This window comes from Eulemur rufifrons, chromosome 2 (genome assembly GCF_041146395.1).
Source record: "Eulemur rufifrons isolate Redbay chromosome 2, OSU_ERuf_1, whole genome shotgun sequence".
In the NCBI taxonomy this organism is placed as follows: Eukaryota; Metazoa; Chordata; class Mammalia; order Primates; family Lemuridae; genus Eulemur; species Eulemur rufifrons.
The window spans coordinates 33096000-33114979 of NC_090984.1; the positions used below are offsets into that span (position 1 = coordinate 33096000).

Consider the following 18980-nt stretch of genomic DNA (forward strand, 5'->3'; position numbering starts at 1 on the left):
ATATCAAATTCAGATGAGTGAACTACGAGAAAGGTATTCTTGCATAGTAACAGCTTTACTTAAAATCACATGCCTACTAAAAGCTTTTTAATTTTCATATTTATGTTTGAACCATCAGAACATGAAGATTTGACAGACTCAAAACCTTCTGTGGACCAGAATGTCACTCTCCAATTTGACTTTCACTTTGAATCACTTTCCATTATTCTTTATAACAATGATGTCAACCAGGTATGTAGTAAATTTCTATAGTTAAAAATAAATTCTTATTTCTTTACATTCAGCGTTAGAATATTGACTTTTTTTGATGTGACTATCAGTAAAAATGTTAATATCTGTAAAATTCTATTTGGCCTGTAGAATATGCACTGATCCTGCCCTCTGTCTTTACTTTGTTAGTGTTTTTAATCTTACAAGCCTAAGGAAAATCACTGAGAGTTTTATTTCTTTCCAAGTAACATCAGCACAAAAACACATTTTGATTGATCATTAACACAGGAATTTTATATATGAGTGTTTAATTATATGTACAGTTTTATTACATAGCTAGATATATGTAACTATTTAAGAGGAATACTTTAGTAGTGGGTTTGGAGCTTTAGATGATTATTTTTAAATTCATGATTACCCATGATATATAAGCATTAATTATATATTTACTGAATAAATGTTGCATGTAGTAAATATGTATTAAGGATGCCAACTAAAGAATTGAATTAAAGCTTTGTGTCATAATGAATCTGTATTGATCATCTGTTATTGTAGTCCATTTGTATATGTTCATTTATATTTCATATTTTCTAAAAAATATACAATATTCATACATTGTTACTATTGAGTTTTGATCTAGTATATGTCATTTTTGCAATGAACTGCCTTAACTTCTAATGTTTAATATTCATGAAAACATCATAAAATGACCTTGTAGGAAGTGAACAGTAAAATGCATTCTTCATTTCACTTAAGGTACCATTGTTCTCCTGGTTCCTCAGCCTTAGAATTTTGCTATCTTCTTTTACTTCCTTCTTTGTTCACCTTCCTTCTTCATGTAGTTACTGAGTACTGTCAGTTTTTTCTTTGAATGACATTGTTTTCTTTTCTGTCAATTCTCACTGCTGCTTTATTTGAGACTCTTCTTAGCTCATGCTTGTAATCCTGCAATGGCTTCCTTGTTTGTGGTTCTTTTTCCTTTCATCCATACTAGATATTGGCACAAGTTCAGTTTACTAAATGAATTTCTTGTAGCCATTTCCAACTTCCCAATCTACTTAAAAACATTCAGTGTTATATTATTTGAATTTCATCTCATGGAAAAAAATTCAGTTGCTCCAAATTGTCTATATGAAGATACCATATTAGTAACCACATCAGGAAAACATTAGTATGTTGTGATCAGTAAAACATTAGTATGTTGTGATCAGTAGATGTGTCTGAGATCATTTCTATTAATGGGTACAGAAGAGAAGTTTGTGAATTACTTCTATTTTTTATAAGTTAAAGGCATTCAAAGTTTGCCAGTATTAATGTCATTCTGACCCTACTGTCTTGAGGGAGAAAAGGCACGGAGTTCTGACCAGTGTCCTAGGGATTGCACATCACCAGTACCGCTTTTATTGATGTCCTGGTCTCTAATATCACAGTGGTTTTTGCAGAAGAGCTCATGAAATATTTATTAGTTTGATTGATTGACAAAAATCTTTCCTGACTATTTTTATTTGCATTGAACTGTAAATCAGATAAATTTTTATATAATTAACCATTGTTGAATACTTGCACCACATATATGTATTTATTTGTATGTACATATATACTCATAAACATGCATATTATCCTCCATTCCATTTATGTCTTTTAGCACCCATACTTTTACAATTTGTGAGATTGATTGCCTTTAAGCTCTGAATTAAGTAATATGTTTAAAAGTAATTACATAATATTTAAAGATAACTGATTCTTTTGCTTGAAAAATATCCCACAGGAGTCCAAACTTTCATTACACAATGACACTTTCCGGCTTGGTGAACTCAGACTACATTTTATGGCCTCCGCAGGGAAGATGTTTAAGGATGGCTCAATGAATGTCAGCGTTAAACTTAAGACATGCACCCTTGATGATCTCAGAGAAGGCATTGAGAGAGCAACATCGAGGTTTGTCAGCTCTGAATTTGCAATACATTATTTAAGGTTGACATGGGATCTGGCATTGCTACCAGGCATTGCTAGGCTAGGAATCATCAAAAGAGATTTCTGTCTTTTGGTCTTACTTCCTTATTTGAATTGCATCAAGAAGTAGTGATAATTAGATTCAGATGCTTTAAAGTTTACATTAAAGAGAACTTTAAAACAAAAGGGAATGCTGTCTTAAAAATGGGAACTAAGAGAATATAACAGTTTTAATAGTTAAATCTGCATGGGATAATATGTTAGTAATATATTTTTCTAAATTCTCCCCAGTAGAATAATTTTTTAAAAAGCCTTCAAGTTATAGATCTTTCCTTTGTCTTATTATTTTGTTCATGTCTTTTTAAAATAGTTTTGCAAAATTTCTTTCAAAGTTTTGCTAGAAATAGAATCTCTAGCATATTCACGTCATCAACCTATTTTTGAAAGAGTAATTTATATTAGTCCCCTATAAAGTGGGAAATGTGTAATTTCAATAGCTTAATTACATTTTTATTTCTTTCTCTAATGAGACACATGATATTTTGTACTTGATTTTTTTTTGGGGGGGGGAACTGTGTTGCTGCTTAAATTTGGACTCCATTAAATACATACTAGATATTTCTGAGCCCTTTGTTTTTCTGAAAGATCAATAAATGAGGAAAGAGTGCCATCATGCAACTAGCTTTTCCAGTTTGCAAATTTCATGTCTGGGGTAGCTGTCATAGCTCTTTAGGCAAGGGTGATAAGTGCCATCATCTCTTTGGTAGCAGGCTCTCTCCAGCACATGTGAGGCTACAGGGGAATTATCACTGGGGACACTTGAAAAATGCTTGCTGATTTTAGTTGCATTGAATACTTTTGGATTCAAATTTTATAGAATAATATTTGGAGATAAATTCCTCCAGGGGAGGTTATATCTCATAAAGTAATATGAGATTACATTTTGTGTGACCACATTGATGTGTTTTGTTAATTGCTCAAATTCCTTTACAGCATCATTGGTTTGTTTCTCTAGGATTGCACTATAATTATAAAATATTCTGTAATTGCTTAATAATGTGGGTCTTGGCTTTGGAGATTAGGAGACCATGTCTTGGTTGCTAATGGGTAATTAGATCCATTTAACACTGACCTGTTTTCTATTTAGATGACAAACTGAAAGTTAAAAGAAAGATTATTGAGTTATATAGGAAAATTTTAATCTTTTTAATTATTTTAGCAGAAATAAAATAATGAATGGTATATATTTTTTTCAGAATGATTGACAAAAAGAATGACCAAGATAACAACAGTTCTATGATTGATATAAGTTACAAACAAGACAAAAATGGAAGTCACATTGATGCTGTTCTTTACAAGCTGTATGTATGTGCCAGTGTGGAATTTCTGATGATCGTGGCAGATTTCTTTATCAAAGCTGTGCCTCAGAGTCCAGAAAATATGGCAAAAGAAACACAGATTCCAAGACAGACTGTCACAGGGAAAGTTAAGACAGAGAAAGGTTAGCAGAATTTATCTGTTATAGATGACAACTTGAATATTTTAACAAAAGTTACAAAAAGAAAAAAAAAGAAATGAGAATTTAAGAATGCAAAATGAGTTTTCCTTTCAGATTTAAACATGTTATATATAAAAACTGTAGTACACAAACGTTTTTAAGAGACAGATGCAGTAGAAATTGGTTTAGGGGCCAGGAAATTCTGCTCTGGTTCCAACTGTGTCATTAACGTTTCTTTACTCATCCAGAAATAGAAGTAGTTAATCTGGGTCAGTGGTTGACATCCTGTTTTACAGGAGGGGAAACTTCTTTTCAAAGAAAACATTTTGAAAATTCTAGCACACTGAAGAGCAACTGAAATGTAAAAGCAGGTGGGGACATCGTACTCCCCTGGATATCACCTCAACTGCCTAAACTATGTGGAATAGTTTGCAAATGTCTGGTCTAGGTGTACCCTGAAGCCACTTTAGTTCTATATTTCTTTTATTCCAGCATTACCAAGTAGATCAGTGATTTTTTTTTTTATGTTAAATTATAATTGTCTAAGGTTAGGCATTTTTCGAATATATAACTCAGCAAAATTGGAAAACTGACATTTACTGGCAAAGTAAGAATGTTGTATTTTTATTACTTTTAATGTTTCTTAAACAGTGATCATATCTGATATCTCTATTCATACATGCCTTGAATATATTTATACTATAGATTACATGACATTGACTATGAACTTTGGATGAAATCAAAGTAAACATGTAACAGTAGTCTGTCTGCTTATCAGGGTCTCTTTTCCTCTTCCTGATATTCCCTTCTCCAGTTTTCTCCTCCTTGCCCCTGCAGCATAACATTACATATATGCATGTATGTATATAAATACACACACATCTTAATTTTGACAAAAAGAACTTCAAAACAAGATTATTCCTGCTAGGTCAAAGTGGTAATGATCTTCTTGGGACAGGGATCAGATTGCATTATCTTGCACAGTCAGCATTTGTTAATAATTATTTCCTCAGTATTATTAATAGTAATAATAATATTAATACCTAATTAATATATCATTAATTTCACCATGTTCATTATAGCAAAATATTTAAAACAACATAGCAACTTGTAGATAACATGTAGTCAAGTGACAAGATTAACTTGAAACTTATTTGGTTCCTGTTTTGTTTCTTCAGATGATTCTGTAAGACCAAACATGACTTTAAAGGCCACAGTTACAGACCCAGAAGTGGTATTTGTGGCCAACCTGACCAAGGCTGATGCTCCTGCCCTGACAGCCTCATTCCAGTGTAACCTCTCTCTATCAACATCCAAACTCGAGCAGATGATGGAAGCTTCTGTGAGAGATCTGAAAGTGCTCGCTTGCCCTTTTCTCAGAGAAAAGAGAGGGAAAAACATTACCACAGTAAGAATTACCTTGCATCCTAATCTTGGAGTGAAGAATGGCAGAGATGGTTGATTCTTAGAATCCTAGAATATGAGAGCTCTACAGAACCTTGGCCATTATTTATTACAAACTTGGGGTTTTACAGATAAGGATGTTGAGTTCCAAACATATTAAATGACTTAGCCATGGGGACAGAACTGGGGACTACCTCCAGATTGGTTTTGTTTTCTTGTACTATCTTCTATTGAAAAGTATTTGAATTTTAGTACAAATCAATTATCTTTTTCAGCTGTTTCTTTTGTTCACCATAGTATATCTAATGAGTGAATATTTAAGCTTAGAATGAAAAAATTAGAGTCATGTGACCAAAAGAGATGTATTCTGCTATTATTAAAAGTTAATTTCAATTATGTTTTCATATTATTGAAAAATATGATTTTAGTCAATTAATTTAATTACCATAGCAATTATTTTTTAATATCAATAATTTCATTGTAAGAGGCTCATTATATTATGTGACTCATTTGCAGCGGTAAAAATTTGTGGGCAAAGTGACTTGCATAAAGAAATGCAGTGCTAGGCTTCATCTATACTTTATTGTGAAATATTCTTTGATAGGACCATCTTTTGACATGTCACAGAAAGCTTATATTAATTATTCCATTAAAAGCTCATCCTAATTTTTAAAAAATGACAGTTATGTAAAACTAATTACCCTATACAGTTAAGCTGCAAGGTTATTTAATTTATATCTTTAATGATATATCCATCTACTTTGAAGATTTGAAATTTATTCTAATAAGGACCTTATATGATATTCAACACTGACCTGTTAATCATCTGGAAACTGCTCATTACCTGCCTTACTGTAGTCTTTAGATCATTTTTGTAGATATTTCAAAAACATATTTTACAGAGGGCATCATTTTAAAAATATCTTAGCAAAAGGAAACATTTTAAACTTCTGATAGTAAATGTTTGTCATTACTTAAGGATTTGGCAAGAAGAGATTCATCAGAACTGCTTAAATTCCTTTAATAGTGTTTGCAGATTTATCACAGCTCAGAAGAGCCCTCACAAGAGATTTTCAGCTAATTTAATGTCTTTTTGCTTTTAGTAGTAGACTATATAGTTAATAAGATCCCAATTTAAGACATGGTTCTTGTGTGTATAACATATATAATGGATCTATTACTTAAAGAAATGTAAATTTCATTTATTTGTTTCTAGGTCTTGCAGCCATGCTCTTTATTTATGGAAAAATGTACATGGGCTTCAGGAAAACAAAACATAAATATTATGGTTAAAGAATTTATAATTAAGGTTAGTGCCTGTCATATTATTTGAGTTAATTCTTATTCTTCTAACAATATTGTACATTTGCAGTTACTTGACATAGTATCTTTTGACCTCTCTCATAAGTCAAGCTGAAATCGATTTCTCTCTCTGTCCAAAGGACACAAAAATGAGGTGGTTAATATCAATAATGGTAGTAGCTTTACTTATATGGTCATGACCAGTGGTGACTGAACTATGGCTCAAACTCATTTCTTTTGAAGTACCATGTAGGCCAGGCGTGGTGGCTCATGCTTGTAATCCTAGTACTCTGGCAGGCTAAGGCAGGAGGATTGCTTGAACTTAGGAGTTCGAGACCAGCCTGACCAAGAATGAGATCCCTTCTCTACTAAAAATAGAAAAATTAGTTGGGTGTTAGTAGCGTGCACCTGTAGTCCCAGCTACTCGGGAGGCTGAGCCCAGGAGTTGGAGGCTGCAGTGAGCTGTGATGACACCACTGCACTCTGCCTAGGGTGAGAGTGAGACTCTTGTCTCAATAAAAAAGGGAATTGAAGTACCATGTAAATAGCAATGTAGTTTTTTCTCAATATTTTAAAATACTGGAAGTGGTTAGATCATGTTTTATTAATGGATTTATTTTTTAAAGATATAGAGTAGTAAATAGAGGGAAAACTTGAATTTGCATGTATTTTCTCTAAGGCACTAGGTTGGAAGCTTTGAGCTTTTACTGTGTATAAAAAATGTCCTGTACAAGACATTGGGTATAGATGGTCCTTGCCTTCAAAAAACTTAATGACCTATGTTGAAGAAAGAAGTAAATCAGTGATTATAGCTTTCAGTGCTAGAGGCTAGAGGCATGCACAGAGTACAGTTGGTAGCATAGGCAAGGCGCCTTTAATTCAGACCAGGACATCAGGGAAAGCTGTCTGGAAGCAGCTACTTGACAGGACTACTTGAACTGTATTTTGAGAGTCCAGTGAAAGTAGATGGACAGGGAAGGGAAGGGCTCTCCAGACAGAAATGGCAATATGCACAAAGGCAGAGGTGTGAAAAAATTCTTGAAGGACTTAGAGGGGTGGTCCCATATGGCTGGAGAGAATGGTGTGGTGGAGTTGTAGGACTGGGAGCATTAATTATCAGTGATATTAATAAGTCAAGGAAAAACAAATAGTTGACAAGTTAGGAAAGCAATGCAGACTACATCCTCCATTTGGTGATATAATTTTATCTCCTTAGCATATTAAGTAAGAATTATGAGAAGTAAACAATAAAGAAATACATTTAACTTATTTAACCCAGGATTGCTTAAACTTTAGGGAGTTCTGGGTAGCTGATTGAATAGGCACTAGGCCATAAAGAGCTCTATACACTAAGCTAAAGAGAGTTTGAATTTTATCAAAGTTATGGGAAGTTGCTGAAGATTGTAAACATGGAATGCCATGCCCAGATTTAGGTTTTAGAAAATTATGCTGCTGGCAGTTTGGAGGGTTGGCTGAGAGAGTGCTGACTAGACATGGAAGATATCATCAGTGTAGAACAAAGTTACAGTGATAGGAATGAGGAGAGTGAGCAAAGCTACTATCCAAAGATAATAAGAGGTAGAATTTGCAGATTGTGTGGTAAGTCAAGGAGATGCATGATTTACAGCCTTCCTGTTTCAATAAGACAAATGGAAGCCCAGCTGTGTGTATCTTGATGAGGAGCACACACTTTGGTTTACTTAATGCGGTTGATGTGTAACTGAATTTTTCATTTTCAGTCTACATTTGTCTGTTCACCTAACACTACTTTGCTCTGAAGTGATTGGTTTAATTTTAGGTTTTTGACTATTGACATATAACCTTGGTTACTTAAATTTAGGTAACCTGAGCAGAAATCATTGATATGTGGCTAGTTGACTTTACACATGATTCTGTGTGTTTTCTCTTGTTTTTCTTAGTTATGAATTTGATATACTTAAATTTTTAATGAGTTACTTTTTAACTTTTTTATCATGTATATATTATTTCTTCTCATCAGGGAAATAATTTATTTTAAATATTTTTCTGCTTTCTTTTTTAAAGATTTCACCCATAATTCTTAATACTGTGATGACAATCATGGCTGCTATGTCACCAAAGACAAAAGATGATGAATCTAAAGATACATCTAAGGAAATGGAAAATCTTTGGGGTGTCAAGTCGATTAATGATTATAACTCTTGGTTTCTTGGTGTTGACACGGCAACAGAAATAACAGAAAATTTCCAAGACGTCCAGCGTCCATTGATAGAGGAAAATTGTGCTGTTGTTGTGGAGTCAATTCAAGTTACCTTAGAATGTGGCCTTGGGCATCGAACTGTCCCCTTATTATTGGCAGAATCTAGGTTTTCAGGAAATACTAAAAATTGGACTTCCCTAATGGTTGCTGCTGCTGATATGACACTAGAGGTATGGCCACATCATTAATATCTTCAGAGCCAACTTTTTGAAAGTATAATTACAGAATTAAGATATGAGCTCTTCTCGTTTGTGCATGCCCACTGAAAGTATATATGTGAATAGATAATATATTCTAACATTTGATTTGTTGATGTATAGTGTTATTTTCTGGTAATTAGTTTTTAAAGATTCTTTTGCAGAATAATTTGTTCATGGTAGTAAAGTTAAGAGAATAAAGGAAATACACTCTGTATATTGTTTGTGTGTTTAGGTGGGTTTTTAAGATGGTTATGACATATTAATTACCTAATATTTTTTCCTACTGGTTACAGAAATATGTGATTAAAGTTGAAAGATTTGCTTATTATAATTTTGTGCCTTTCCAGGTTCACTATTACAATGAGATCCATGCTGTCTGGGAGCCACTGATTGAGAGAGTAGAAGGGAAGAGACAATGGAATTTAAGGCTTGATGTAAGGAAATCTCAACATATCTTTGTATACAGTGATACCATGCATATCCATTAATATTTTTTAATTCAGTGACTCTCGGGATGTGAGCCAGGATCCTTGAAGGGGATCTATGAGATCAAAAAACTCTTGTCATAGTAATACTCAGACGTTATATATCTCTCATGAGCATACAGTGGAGTTTTCCAGAGACTGTGTGAATGCAATATTGAAACATATTGAATGCAGAGCAGAAATGAGAATTTATCTGTCTTCTCTTAGGGCAGGCACTAAAGAGATTTTCATATGCCCCTCCTTTCACTATATTTTTAAATAGGATTTTTTATTAAACATCTTATTTATATTAACATATAAGTTTTACTTAAAATGAATATTAAAAATGTTCTCAATTTTAATTTCTAATAGAGTGTGTATTGGTAGATTCAACACATAAATGAAGCTCTTTAGGTTACTTGGTGATTTTTAAGGTGAGACCAGAATATTTGAGAACTGTTCTTATAGTTCGTGAACTCTTTTATGTTATTGTTTTATGGTATTTCTTGAGAATACTTCAGAATTCTAGATACTGAAGTGCATTTTTTCAGATTAATGGGAAAGTGTGAGTAAATTGTCACAGCACGCCTCTCTAGGGCAGCCGGACTGAGGAGTCAGGCACTGAAATTGACTCCACAGATTTTTTTGTTAAAGAGGAGTCACTTAACCTGTGTCCCAAGTAAAGTAGAAGTAATAGTCTTAGTAAAGTGGAAGTAATATTCTGACCTAGCTCTTTCTGACATAGGGAGGCTAACAAAGAATGTTTTACAAAGCTCTTGAAATGCTATTAGAACAAAAACTGATGGAATCTGATGGCTAGTTGAAAGCTTATTATAATACTTATTTGTAGGTGTTATTGCTAAAAAGTAGAAGGAAAAAAACTGATTTCCAGACAGTAACTCCAATAAGGATCAATTTATTTATATATTTTTTCAGTCTTTTAAAATTTTTAGTTGTTATGGATACATAATAGTTGTTTATCTTTATAGGGTACATTTGATATTTTGATACAATGTGGCATACAATGTGAATTAGTCTAATCAGGGTAATGGGGCTTTCCATTGCCTCAGGTATTTAACATTTGTGTTAGGAGCACTCCAATTCTACTCTTTTAGTTATTTTAAAGTATATATGAACTTATTGTTGATTATAGTCTCTTTGTTGTGCTATGAAATGTGGTTCATTCTAACTAACTATCTATATATTTGCACCTACTAACCATCCCCACATTATCCCCTCCTCCCCCATCCTTCCCAGCCTCTGGTAACTGTCATTCTGCTATCTCCATGCAATCCATTGTTTTTAATATTTAGCTCCCACATATGAGTGAGAACATGCAAGATTTGTCTTTCTGTGCTTGGTTTATTTCACTTAAAATAATGTTCTCCAGTTCCAATCCATGTTATTGCAAATGGCAGGATTCATTTCGTTTTTGTGGCCATATAATATTCTATGGTGTGTATGTACCACAATTTCTTTATCCATTCATCCATTGATGAACATTGACAACATCTTGACTATTGTGAATAGTGCTGCAGTAAACATGGGAGTGCATATATCTTTTTGATTTTCCCTCCTTTGGATATATACCGAACAGTGGGGTTGCTGGTTCATATGGTAGTTCTGTTTCTCATTTTTTGAGGAACCTCCATACCCTTCTCCATAGTGGTTGTGCTTATTTACATTCTTCCCGACAGTGTTCAAGGGTTCCCCTTTCTCCACATCCTTGCCAGCATTTGTTATTGCCTGTCTTTTTGATAAAAGCCATTTTAACTGGGGTGAGATGATATCTCATTATAGTTTTGATTTGCATTTGTCTGATAACTAATGATGTTGAACATTTTTTCATATACCTGTTGGCCATTTGTATTGTCTTCTTTTGAGAAATGTCTCTTCAGATCTCAGTATGGTTCAGTTTAGACTTCAGAGTCATCTTAGATTGCTCATCAATACATAATCACTAGTTAGGCAGTAGTGAATAAATATAGCTATGCTTTGGGGAATGCAAAAGAGACGGCTATTTTAGCTAACTTTGAGTACTTTCATGGCACAATTCTGAACCCATGCATAGACTATGCACTGAAAGAAAGAATGCTGATCTGTATGATATCAAAGTGAAGCACTGAATATTTTTGGAAATGAGACTTTTGAGATTATAAAGTGACCAGTTTAGGAGAACTTTATTAAGTATTTTAATTTTATTATTAATTGGCTCATAAGCTTGTTATATTATTTATCTTCATAGGTAAAGAAGAACCCAGTCCAGGATAAAAGTTTGATGCCAGGAGATGATTTTATTCCTGAGCCACAAATGGCAATTGGTATTTCTTCAAGAGATACAATGAATATAACAATATCCAAAAGTTGTCTTAATGTTTTCAACAATTTAGCAAAAGTATGTTTGATTCTTGATTGGAATATTTCAAGTGGAATTTAAAAATGAAACATATATGTATTTTTTTTTGTCATCAGAATTAGTTTCTGAAAAATATGTAGTCATGGTATATTTTGGAAAGAATGTACCTTTTGCAGAAATTTTATTCGATGCTGTGTTCCTTTTCAGGGATTTTCAGAGGGTACTGCTTCTACTTTTGACTACTCTTTAAAAGACAAGCCTCCTTTTACGGTAAAAAATGCTATGGGTGTTCCCATTAAGGTTCAGCCCAATTGTAATCTCAGAGTAATAGGCTCTCCTGAGAAAACTGATATTTTTGATGTTGATGCTGGCCAGAATTTGGAATTGGAATGTGCCAGCATGGAACTTTCACATCAAGGGAAACTGTCTATATTGAGCCGTCAGGAAAGCTCCTTCTTCACTCTGACCTTTGGTAGGCCATATTTATTTTATTTTAAGGACATCTTAGGATTGTTTGTATGGGCTTATTTTTGATAAAACATGAAGAAAAAATTTTGCTGTGGATATCTTAGGATACAGCATTTCTAAAGGCTTTAAACATGTAGTTGAAACTTGTCTCTTGTTTTCTTCTAAACTCGAGAAAATCAAACTCTACTGATTTAATTAAGTACCTAACAAACTAGGTAATTCCTATGCCTTTAAATAATACAGTATATAGTGTGCATCAAAAAGGACGAGCATTCAGTGAGGAGAGAAAATAACTATATTCAGAAGTCCTGAAATATTGACAGTAATTAGTACTATTACAAGGAAAAGGAGATGGTTGCTATATAGTTGAGAGAATAAGAAATAAGTTGAATTTTGTTTTAATAAATTCAAAACCCTAAGAAAAATCATTTGGGTCAAAAATTTTGTATCAGTAGCTGGTTTTCTTTCTTTCTTAGTTCCTTTGTCTTAGAAAAGCATTTTGTAGTGATCATTTCTAGTCATGAGGAAAAATACTCGTCATTATTTTGAGGTATTGATGATTATTCTGTCATAGAGAAGTATCAGTAAGTTAATATTTGGAATTCTTTTCACTTGTGCTCTGCCTTAGTACCTCATGGATATACAGAAGTTGGGAATATCCCTGTTGCCAGACCTGGACGCCGATTGTATAACGTACGGAATCCCAATGCCAGTCATTCTGACTCCGTCGTGGTACAAATTGATGCAACTGAAGGGAATAAAGTAATCACCCTTCGCTCCCCTCTCCAGGTGATACTTTAGAGTGACTTCTGTCCCTACGAGTATATCAAGAAATACTAAATCATTTAGCTGAACATAGTAAAACTTCCTTAAGTCAATACTGATTATTCAGAAATAAATAGTAAACTTAAGTGGCATCTATTCCCTATCCAACTTGCTTTTGTAATATTTTTTATTTTAAGTATCTATAGGTTTATTCATTTAAAGCTCCTTTTTGTTGTTTTCTGGGTTTAAAATTAATGAAGTTTTTTTTGTATATTCCTTTAAATATTCAGAAATGAGGAATATTATAGTTATAGTTGGTTGTCAAATAGTATAACATTCTATTCTCTTTGCATATCACTTGGAATTGTATTTTTCAAGTATAAAGGAATATTGGAATGATGTACTCCACTGAAAAAAAATTTAACCTCTTAATCTATGTAAATACTTTTCTACCTTTACGGCTTTATCATACATTTTCTTTTTCTGTGCATTACTACAAGTTTCATTATATGGTCAGCAAAAGAACATTGTTTTCCTGATAATGACATAAGCTAAAAATGAATTCAATTTTTGACCATTGTTATCTCTTTGTTATTAGTATTGGCATGTAACAGACTGTAGGCAAAAAAAAAATCAAACTTGTATTACTCTTCTCAAATTTCTTTTGCTATCCTTTTCTGTGTGGTAATGATGCATCGACAAAAAGTTGTAATTGAGAAAATATGGCTGAAATCTTCAAAGAATAACACATTTGAAAGATAATATTGACTAACAGTAAACATAAGCATGTAATATATAGAACATATGCATATCTTATTAATAATTTTCAACTGCCACTTAAACATCAAATTTAAAATATATGTAACACTTAACTATCCTAAAAGATTTTCAGTTGTTAATAAAAATATCTTCCAATGATGAGTTTGAAATTTTTAGATCTAAAGGTAATGTGTGCCTCTCACATTTTTCTGTTGAACTTACATATATTTTTAACAACTCGTATGTCCTTTTGTCCAACAGATTAAAAACCATTTCTCTATTGCATTTATCATCTATAAATTTGTTAAGAATGTTAAGCTGTTGGAGCGCATTGGAATAGCCAGACCTGAAGAGGAGTTCCATGTTCCTTTAGATTCATACAGGTAGATACTTCTTGGAATATACTAAGCTTTACAAAATTTATATATTTTTAATTTCATGATTTGGGGATCTATATTCTAGATAAAACCTCTGATTTTTATTATCTAAAGATCTATAAAAGCCAGATTTAAGATATATATTGTTTATCCTTCTGTAGGGAAATACATTATTATCATTGAATTTACCAGATGAAAATTCCTTACTGTGTATTTGATGTTTTCGAATTTTCTGACATCTATTTTTATTAGATTGCCTTTGTATTTGAAATGGAAAAAAAAATTTTTTTGAGACGTTGTCTTGCTCTGTCAGCCTGGGGAGAGTGCAGTAGTGTCATCATAGTTCAGTGCAACCTCAAACTCCTGGTCTCAAGTGATCCTCTGGCCTCAATTTCCCAAGTAGCTGGGACTATAGACATGTGCCAGGACACCTGGCTATTTTTTTCTAATTTTAGTAGAGATAGGATCTCGTTCTTGCTGAGGCTAGTCTTGAATTCCTGACCTCATGAGATCCTCCTGCCTCAGCCTCCCAGAGTTCTAGGATTATAGGTGTGAGCCACTGGAACTGAAATGGAAAAAAATTTTTAAATTTTTATTTACAGAGTGTTTTTTCCCCATAAATTTCCTCCACGAGTCAGCTGTGTGACTTTGGGCAAGTTTCTTAACCTTTTTTAGCCATGGTTTCTTTATCTTGTCAAAATAGGAATAAGGCACCCAACTTGTAGAATCAACATGAAAATTTAATGAGATTCTTTTTCTTAAGTTCTTGATCAAAACTTTTTTCCTCACTGTTTTTTGTTTGTTTGTTTGTTTTGGTTTTTGTTTTTTGCAGATGCCAATTGTTTATTCAGCCAGCTGGACTCTTACAGCATCAGTACAAAGAATCTACCACTTACATTTCCTGGAAGGAAGAACTTCACAGGAGCAGGGAAGTCAGATGCATGTTGCAGTGCCCATCAGTAGAAGTCAGCTTCTTACCTCTCATAGTGAATACAGTTGCTCTGCCTGATGAACTAAGCTTTATATGTACACATGGGGAAGACTGGGATCCAGCTTACATTATTCATCTCTATCCTCCTCTCACTTTGCGGAATCTTCTCCCGTATTCTCTAAGATATTTACTTGAGGTATATCTCTTGAATTTTGTTTGATTTTTGTTGTTGGACAGAGTGAATTCTGATTCTGTTTTACGGTATTTTTAGTTGAGGTACGTGTTTTATATAGCATATGTGTAATTCTTTAATAGTATTAATGATAGCAAAAACTGGCATAAAATCTATGTGTTTGGAACTATGCTAGGTACATTACATGAATTAACATAATTTAATTTTTACAGTAACTTCCTGAAGTAGATACTATTATTATACCCATTTTACATATGAGGAAACTGAGTCACAGTTCCTGTGACTGGCCCAAGGTCCCTGCAGTGAGTAAATGGTGCAGCTGGCATTAGAACCCAGGCGATTTGGCTCCTTGATCCCTACCACTTTTCTCTGCTGCATCTGCCGTAAATTAAGAACCATACCCATCCCTTTATTAAATAAAATTTCATTAACTTAATGATAGAAAAAAGCCAATGAAAATATATTTCATCTTAATTTAAGGTTTTTATGTTAATGTTAATATGATTATTTGGCCCAAGGTTCTATTGAAAATAAAAATAATTCCTGGATTTGTTAAGAAATAATAGGGAATATTTTCTAGTAATGAGGTATGATCAATTTTTTAAAGTTCTACATGCCATAATACTTTAAAATACAAAAATCTGGGAAGTGCTTAGAACCTAAATTATTTGTTTATCTGACAATGAGCCATTCCTGGGTTGTGGAGACAAAAATTAATTAAATGAACTAAATAGTATTTATACAAGAGAAGTTTTCAGTAAGGAAGCCAGATTTATATGTTGCTGTTACTTATTTTTAAAATAATTCCACCTTACTTAGATAGCTTGTCAGAGGTGTTTGACATCATTTTCCTTATTCCATTCATATGGGAACCATCAGGCATAGTATGTGAACAGAGAATGAAACTGAAGCCTGGACAGTTAAGTGGCTCATTTAATGACATAGCTCAAATGGTCATTCATAAATGGCCAGGATTCATGAATATGGCCTTTGATTCTTTATATAGATCTGATTTTTTTCCTCAAAACTTTTGGTTACTTGCCTATTAATGGCCCAAAGTCCATTTCTGCCTGTAGCTATGGTATAGTTTTTTAGTGATTACTGGACATTCATAATATGTAAACAAGGTACTTCAGGAAAGACTTGGCTAACTATTAACTGGCATTTGGTTAGTTATTTAGCATTTGTGTAAAATATGGATTTTGTTATTTCTGAAGTTTTAAAAAATACTAAGCAAACTTAGTTTTTGTTTGTTTGTTTTTAGGGAACAGCAGAAACTCATGAGCTAGCAGAAGGCAGTACTGCCGATGTTCTACATTCGAGAATTGGTGGAGAAATAATGGAATTAGTCCTGGTGAAATACCAGGGCAAAAACTGGAATGGACATTTCCGCATAAGTGATACACTGCCCGAATTCTTTCTTGTGTGTTTTTCTTCTGACTCCACCGAAGTGATGACAGTTGACCTGTCGGTACATGTCAGGCGAATTGGCAGCCGGATGGTGCTGTCTGTCTTTAGTCCCTATTGGCTTATCAACAAGACTTCTCGGGTTCTCCAGTATCGTTCAGAAGATATTCATGTGAAACATCCAGCTGATTTCAGGGATATTATTTTATTCTCTTTCAAGAAGAAGAATATTTTTAGTAAAAATAAGGTGTGTTTTCATTCACATAACAAGTTAAAATAGATAAGTTCCTAATCTAGAAACTTGGGAATTATTTGTCTTGCCTACAACCATACTTACCTGTTTGCTAAGTGCCATGGGTATGAATTGGGTCCTATTCCTTTTAAGAAATGCATAATGAAGTGGGTTACTAGGAACTAACAACAACAGTTTCCTGAGACTAAGTTACCTTTTTCTCCAATTCTTGTAGAATTACTTCTGTTCTTGGAGTAGTGTCAGATGGAATGGGTTGATTTTACATACTTTACCAATGATAAAATGGCATTTCTAAAGATGCAGCTGTTGAATTTGGCTGATACTAACTGAGCCTTCCTATATATGAAGCACTAAGCCAGGCCTTTGGGAGAGAAATCTAATGCCTAAGCCTAGTCCTTTGTGCTCTGCTTCCTTCTTTCCTCTTCAAACTCATGTTTTGCTATTCCTCACTACACGCTTTCCCAAGTGCCCACCTCTAGGCTTTTGCATATGCTGCACCTTCTGCCTAGAATGCCTCTTCCTGGTTGTCTGCTATTCATCCTTTGGCATTCTGCTCAAGCTTGATATATGTGAAGATTTAAAATGAGTCTAGATATCTCATCTCATTTGAGTAGTGGTTCTCAGATTTCGGCATGCATTAGAATTGCCTGAAGGGCTTTAAAACTGATTGCTGGGTCTTCCTGACTCTAAAGTTTGATTCAGTAGGTCTGGGTAGGGTATGATAATTTTCATTTCTAACAGACTAACAGATTCCCAGGTGATACTGATGCAGCTAGTTTGGGGACCACTTTGAGAACCACTCTCTTAGAGTATTGATTAATGCATAGTATTATAATTACTTGTTTATGTGTCTGACCTGTGGTTGTCCTCAGGTTTTTAATAATCTAATTGGGTGAATGGGGGTGTGATTAATACAGGGCACAGTTAAATATCTTCTGTAAGACTTTTCTAAAACCCAGAGCCAGAAGTAAACTCCTTACCCTCGTACCTTGATAGCATTTTGTACTTCTTGTATGGCTCTTACCACATTGAGCCTTGCATTATAATCATTAATATTTCCCATTCTCTCTGTTTAGTTGGAAGCTCATTGAAGACAGGAACTATGTCCTATGGTCTTCCATTCTGTCTATCATAAAACCTTTCATACAGTGTCTACTGAATAATGTTAAAGATACAAATTGTCTATGTGCTAAAATTTTAAGAATTTGTTAGCTCTGTATCATAAGTCCAACACTGGAAAATATTTTGCATTGTAATTCTTTTTAAAAACAACACAAAGTCTCATTGGCATACATCTCTAAATTCACTGTACTTACTGCACAGGTGAATGGGAAGGTCAGAACTATGCTTTTGTTGTATTGTTCTCAGGAGTTTTCTGTGGTTGTGTTACCCATTTCCAATATGGATTTCATTATATTTTTATGTGTCCCATGATACTAAAGAAATTTCTTATAAACCAGCAACTTTCTATCAAGTAAAATTATTATAGTCTTTTAGGTTTCTTATATGATGGTGTGTGTTCTCTGATACAGGTACAATTAAAAATTTCAACTAGTGCCTGGTCCAATAGTTTCTCCTTGGATACAGTAGGAAATTATGGGTGTGTGAAGTGCCCTGCCAACAATATGGAATACCTGGTAAGACTGCTTGCTTATTGACCTTTGACTCCACTCACCTTTTTCTATAGTTCAATAAACAAGTTGGCTCCTAAAGAGTACAGAAATTTGAATTCAAAGCATTATGTGAAGGGCTGTTATCTCTCTAGATTTTTATGGCCTTTGATATCAAAGCAAAATCTGAATTTGTCTAAGTTTAAAATAGTGAGTTGAATCCATTCAAGTGAGCAACTTGGTAAATACTCACAGTGTGCTAGAATCCTCATTCCATACCACCCACGTTTCTTAAATCTTAAATTTGACTACTGCGAAAATTTGAATAATCTGATGCCAGTCAACTTCTTTTATTATTGTTTTGAAATTTTTATTTTATTAATAACAAATAATGAAACAGAAAAACGTGAGCCCCTATAGTAATTATAAAGTGATTTATGTTTGGAATGTTAAAAAGTAAAGAATACTAACCAAATTAACTTTGTTATTGCAAGTTTTCATTAAATTACTGATTGATATTTCTTGGATTAGTATCTGGTGGAGCCAAACTAAGGAACTAAAATTGTTTTTCTTAGTGAAAAGATAGTATTG

General features: G+C 33.5%; 1 protein-coding gene across 4 annotated transcripts in view; it reads left to right on the forward strand.

Annotated features, from left to right (window-relative positions):
• Positions 1-18980, forward strand: part of VPS13C (vacuolar protein sorting 13 homolog C) — a 163929-nt gene that overhangs the window by 98271 nt on the left and 46678 nt on the right. For all 4 annotated transcript variants that reach the window (XM_069483234.1, XM_069483243.1, XM_069483250.1 and 1 more), the window contains 14 exons: positions 119-231; positions 1979-2148; positions 3420-3664; positions 4840-5069; positions 6282-6374; positions 8411-8776; positions 9154-9240; positions 11516-11665; positions 11834-12098; positions 12723-12883; positions 13880-14001; positions 14828-15122; positions 16384-16773; positions 18312-18416. In XM_069483234.1, the coding sequence (XP_069339335.1) occupies positions 119-231; positions 1979-2148; positions 3420-3664; positions 4840-5069; positions 6282-6374; positions 8411-8776; positions 9154-9240; positions 11516-11665; positions 11834-12098; positions 12723-12883; positions 13880-14001; positions 14828-15122; positions 16384-16773; positions 18312-18416 (2792 nt within the window). The remainder of the gene's footprint in view (positions 1-118; positions 232-1978; positions 2149-3419; positions 3665-4839; positions 5070-6281; positions 6375-8410; positions 8777-9153; positions 9241-11515; positions 11666-11833; positions 12099-12722; positions 12884-13879; positions 14002-14827; positions 15123-16383; positions 16774-18311; positions 18417-18980) is intronic.